This window comes from Plasmodium malariae, assembly GCF_900090045.1.
Source record: "Plasmodium malariae genome assembly, chromosome: 12".
NCBI lineage: Eukaryota > Apicomplexa > Aconoidasida > Haemosporida > Plasmodiidae > Plasmodium > Plasmodium malariae.
In genome coordinates, this window is record NC_041786.1 from 676,333 (window position 1) to 682,500 (window position 6,168).

Here is a 6,168-nt window from a genome sequence, read left to right on the forward strand (position 1 = left end):
GTTCATTCGTATATGTTGACCTTTTAGAGAATTACCTTTTGTTTGCCTTGGTTTATACTGTTACACTTTTCACTATAGTAGTTATAATTCCTGTAAGACAATGGTTCAATAAATAAATTGTCTAGCATCTTATTTATTCCATCGATTACTTTACTACCTGTTTTTTGTGTTTTTGGAATTGGAATTCTACCAAAATTTCTTGGCAGGTTTCTATGTTTTTCTAAGGTAGTACTATCTAAAGCAGAATTTATTTTATCAAATAAATTACTTCCTGTTTTTAACGTTGGTCTTTCTCCTCTTGAGTAATGAGGATCTGGATTGTAAAAAGGATGCAAATCATACATATTTGTGTCGTTGTGTCTTCTTATTGATTTGTATGATGATTCCAACATAGCTATCATTATATTTACAATATCATCAAGATATGTTCCTACTGTTAAAGTGATTCTTTTGAATATATCAAATTTTTTCCCATTTTGATGATTTGATATATATTTGAAATTTGGTCCATTAAGTATATATTCATATTTTGGGTTAAACGATTCTTTCTTATTAAAGTTACATGCATTCAATGCACAATGTATTCCTTTTTTCAAAAATGAATCATCCCTTGCATCCTTCATCATATAGTAAAGATGTGGGGGTATAGTTCTAAAATTATCATTATTTATAAAAGGATATTCATTTGAATAGCCTGAAAATGAAGGACTACTACATAAGGAATTCATATCATTATTATCAGATGGGAAATAGGGAGTTGTGGTACGTAAATATGTATCACTTTTGGAAGGAGGATATAAATCATAGGGAAATTGATAAGGATAATTCCCTTCTTCTATGTTTGAACACCTTGAATATAATGGTGATAATGTATTTTCTGCGGAATATAGTTGTCTATTATTTCCTGAGGTGTAATAAAATGGTGCTCTGTTTACATTTTCATGATTATTTGAAAGTGCTTCCATATCTGCATGGTTATAATTGTATACATTTTCTGTATAGCCCCTCCTATTCCTCAAAGGGCAACTACTTCCATTGTGAATAGTGGTGTGTGCATTATAGTCATTTACTGTTTCGTCAAGAATGCACGGATTTATCGTATTGTTCGGGTTAATTGTATTTATCGTATTTACCGTGTTGAATGTACTGAGAGAATTTCTCTGATTGTGATCGCGGATATTTCTATCAGGGATATATACAAAATTGTTATCAGACAAATTGTTCAAAAAAATATGATCATAATTTTTTGACCTTCCTGTGTTCTCGATATGTATTCCATTTGTTACTTTTGCCACACTTGCTGCACTTGTTACATTTTCGATATCAACGTTTCTAGTTATGTTTTTAGGTTCATTCAATATGCTTATGTCATTGTAACTACCATCATAAGCTACTTCATTTATTAAGTTATTCATAATCGATGAACGGCCTTTTTTAGGAATATAATGAATGCCCTCTTTCATTATATCTGTATCTTTTGACAATTTTTTGTTAATTCGTTTTTCAGCAGAATTTATTTTTGAACTGTTGAAGTCATTCATTTTTGTAAACTGTGATTTCTGCTTTTTTTTACATATAGCTTTTTTATTTTTTTTATATGTAGATTTTTTTTTTACATATAGCTTTTTTTTTTTTTTTTTTTTACCTGTCTTTAAGTGCTATCGCTTAAATATAAATAAATTGATGAGCGTGTATCAAGAACTATTGCGAACTATTACAAACTTTTAAAAGATAGAGGAAAAATATAACGGTAAAATAAGATAAAAAAGATATTTAAAATTTTTTCGATGAAAAGAAATGAAAAGGGAGCAAAAAATGGTAGCATAAAAGGGAAGTACAAAAGGGAGACGCAAAAGATTAGCGCAAAAACGAAATAGATAAAATACAACAGTTATTGCTACACCTGTTATGTTATAATTTCATGTACATATTTTTCTTTACAACTTCATAACAATATATATCAAGGTCTATATTTAAAAATCGAATATAACAACTTGTAGAATCATAATAATTGCTTAACTTGTCTAAGTCAAAATTCGTACTTTTTTTTTTTTTTTTTTTTTCTTTTTTCACATTGCTCTTATTTTTTATTTCGCTTATATGTTACTTTTATTTATTACCATTTCGCTTTTCTTTTTTCTTTTTTCCTTTTTCTTTTTTCTTTTTTCTTTTTTCTTTTTTCCTTTTTCATTTTTGCTTTTTCATTTTTGCTTTTTCATTTTTCCTTTTTTTTTTTACCATTCTAGAAAATAACCTGTTTCGTTCAGGTGATTTTATTTATTTTAAGAAAAGAAGAAAAAAAAATGTGCACACCATATTATTACACACATGAACAGTTCATATTTTTTTTTTTTATTTGAAAAGTCTACAACACTTTTTTTTAACTACTGCGCATTAGTAGTAGATTTATACAGCCATAACAAAAAAAAAAAAAAAAAAAAAAAAAAAATGCATATATGCACATGTCATGTATTTGTATTTGCATATATATATGCAAATATTACATGTATATATTATCCTAACAATAATGGTAACAAAATTATATTTTTTTCTTTTTTTTTTTAACCATTTGTTTAAACATATTCACTTTAAATGTAAGTGATAAAAAAGTTAAAAGGAAACCCGTTAAATACGTTTTAAAATATACAGCTGCAATTTCCACAGGCCTATTTCATTTGTTTACACATTCACAAATAATACTTATAATACAAATATATATTTATACGAATGTGTAATATGTATATATATATATATATATATATATATATAATTCATACATACTTATATATTTCTATTCGCTTAACATTTTTGTAAAAAGTGTAGACATAACCGCCCAACAAATTTAGCTAAAAAGTAAAAGGAATATATCAACCAAAAAGCACATGCTAAAAAATTGTATATTATAGCTATTATTATATTTTTTTTTTCCTTTTTTTTTTAAATTCATTTGCCGAATATGTTATTATTCTTTATTTTATATATTTTTCTTTTTTTACGAATTTTCTCTTCATTAAAAAAGGTAATTATATATCATATATATTCTAAGTGCTTCACTTAACATGAACATATTTCTACAATATCCCAAAATATATTAACGTATATTTAATAATAGCTATTAACTATTCGTAATATTATGAATAGAAAAAATTGCTAAATCGCATTGCGTTATATCATATACAATAATGCCATATATCAACAATCTGCCATCCATAACAATTTAATAACATGTTGAATAGAATTTCATTTATTTTTACCATATTTTAAACCTGCTCTTATTCAATTATATCAGAAATATATATATACATATATATATATATATGTATATGTATATGTATATATATAATTAAAATGAGGTAAAATTTTCTTATTTACACAACTTCAAGATGGCTGTTTTTTGGTAAATAATTCTTATTTTTTAATTAAAGTATGCAGTTTGAAAACTTTAAAAGTTATATACAATAAGCATTTTTGTGTTTAAAAATTAAAAAAAAAAAATAGTAATAATTAATAAATGTACATACACACACGTGCACGTATATATAAATATGCATACATCACAGAAAAATTGCCTTTCTATTTAAATAATGATCACCAACTAGCTCATTTCTTATAAGCTCTAGACTTTCTTCTTCCCCTCGCTTTTTCAAATTTTCTTCCTTTTGAACGAACATATGGTCTAGCTTTAGATTTTGGTCTACCAGGTGCCTTGCCAAAATGCTTCTCAGCTGTTCTTGCCTTAGTTGGACCTCTTAACAGTATGCACTTTTTCCCCGTGGGGTATTTTAAGGCTAATTGATCAAAAGTTAGGCATTCTCCCCCTGCATCTACAATTCTCTTTCTAGCTGTCTCGGTAAATCTGAGTGCGCATACTTTTAACTTCCCACAGGTAAATAACCTTTTATCATCTAAAATGGTAAAATAAAAAAAAATTAAAATAAATAATAGCGTTGCTGCTTATTATGATAAATAATGATAACAATAATACTGGTGCTAATTATAAAACTTCATAAATGCCTTTTGTGATATAATAATATAACAAATGGATACAAAAGGAACAAAAGTTATATATTATATATATTTATTTATGAATATGATCAGAACGTTCTACCATCTCCATTAATTTTGTCAGAAGACCGTCGTGATTCGTAGAAACTTACTCATCATGTATATCCAATTGTGCATATAATTACGTATGTGTATATGTATGCACATAAGTGTATACGTATATATTGCATACACGTACGTATATATGTATGCACATAAGTGTATATGTATATATTGCATACACATATGCGTATATGTATACCCGCACGTATACCTATATACAGTACGAAATGGCAAACGAACACTCCTTTTATAATCATCATTACCTGTTATTGATCCAACAACAACCGCCACACAGTCCTGATGATTTTTCATATGGCGATGCAGTTTCGACAATGACAATGGGGGCCTAAAACGTTTAGGCATAATAAGTCTTTTTGCAATTATTTTGTTAAAATTAGCATTCGTTCTTCTAGCTAAAAATCGATATAACTTAACTAACAATCTAAGATATGGGTTTTTTGAAACCAGCTTTTTTCTTCCATGTTTTTTTATTCTACCAACATTTTTCAGTGCGATACCCTATAAAAAAAAAGGAAAATCCGTTTTTTTTTTTTTGGTACATTATTGAATATGAAAACTCATAAAGGGGGATCATAATAATAACGCTTCCGCATAGATATTTACGCACATGTATATGTACGTATACATATGTATATGTACACACAGTGTACACATGTAAAATATATTCCTCTATTCGCATCCATAAATCGTGCATCGCCTTTGTTTCGTATCTTATAAATAACAGTTAATACATTTATAAAAAACCATTTTACATGTTATACACAATGAAAATTAATAAAACTCACACATATATAAAAAAAAATTATGTACTTAAAATTTTTAAAAGAATAATTTTCACTTACCATATTTTTAAATATGTTTCGTATATGTATTTATTATAATATAATGGAGCTACTGCTCGGTTTTTTTTTTTCTTTTTTTTTTTTAAAGCAAAATTACTGATAAAATTGATTATATTTAATCTAAACAAATCAGGAAAAATTTTACTTAATTTCTCTTAAGAATTAAATATAATATAATTTTTTTAAATAAAAAAAATTAAAAAATGATGAAAAGTGGATATGAAAAAAAAAAAAAAAAAAATTATGCAAAATAAAACAAGATAAATCAAAATAGAACGTTACTGTTTTTTCTCTTCAAAAAAATTAATTATTTTGCTATGAACTTTTTGGTTCATACATGAAAGGAAAAATATGATAATTATATATTTTTTTATTTTTTTTTTACATTTAAAAATTAAAACGATCAAACGAGCCCCCTCCCTCTATATATTTGGTAGGGTTTTTATATAAGAAATACACGTGAAAATATATGTGTTAATAATAATATTATATATGGCGTATATAAATTAAATATATATATATATGTAGATAATATTATATGAATGTATGAAAATTATTAGCTACATTTGAAATATTGCTATTTCTTCACATCATTCTACGGTCATCACTTTTTAAGTTGATACATATTTTATTTTATATATGCACAAGCAGCAATCAAATTTGCTTTTTTTACTTAAATAAATCTACACCCAATGATATAAAAATTAAAAGGAGGGTGATATACGTATAACCCCTTTTCTATTATGACTTGCATGAAATAATAATGTAAAAAAATATGAAAAAAAAAAAGAACTAATGAAAGTGAGGTGTTAGTAATATTGTACATATATATATATATATATACAGTATGTATGTATGTATGTATATATGTATGTATATATGTATGTATATATGTATGTATGTATATATGTATGTATGTATATATGTATGTATATATATGTATATATATGAATATATATGTTTATATACAGAACATATTATGCAGGTTACACTTCAAACAGTTCATTAAAACCCCGCAAAAAAAAAAAAAAATATGTTTTGGCAAAGTACGGTTAACAAACATTCCCATACTAGTTCGAGCATAAAGCATATATATAAAAGCATAAGTAGCTTAAAATAGTATGTATATTTTTTTTTTTTTTTTTTTGTTTGTGCGGCTTAATAGTTTTATAAGCACAAAAAAAATGCTATACATATA

At 25.6% G+C, this 6,168-nt stretch overlaps 2 protein-coding genes across 2 annotated transcripts; both read right to left on the minus strand.

Moving 5' to 3' along the window:
- Window positions 1-23: 23 nt before the first annotated feature.
- Window positions 24-1,541, minus strand: ISC1 (inner membrane complex suture component, putative; the record flags this gene model as incomplete). The annotated part of the gene is made up of 1 exon (XM_029006439.1): window positions 24-1,541. One exon carries the CDS (start codon window positions 1,539-1,541, stop codon window positions 24-26), a length of 1,518 nt encoding a protein of 505 aa, XP_028862928.1.
- Window positions 1,542-3,600: 2,059 nt separating this feature from the next.
- PmUG01_12023600 (60S ribosomal protein L18-2, putative) lies at window positions 3,601-4,973 on the minus strand (the record flags this gene model as incomplete). Its single annotated transcript, XM_029006440.1, has 3 exons — window positions 3,601-3,905; window positions 4,332-4,626; window positions 4,971-4,973. The coding sequence occupies 3 exons, from the start codon at window positions 4,971-4,973 to the stop codon at window positions 3,601-3,603; spliced, it is 603 nt and encodes a 200-aa protein (XP_028862929.1).
- Between the last annotated feature and the right edge of the window lie 1,195 nt (window positions 4,974-6,168).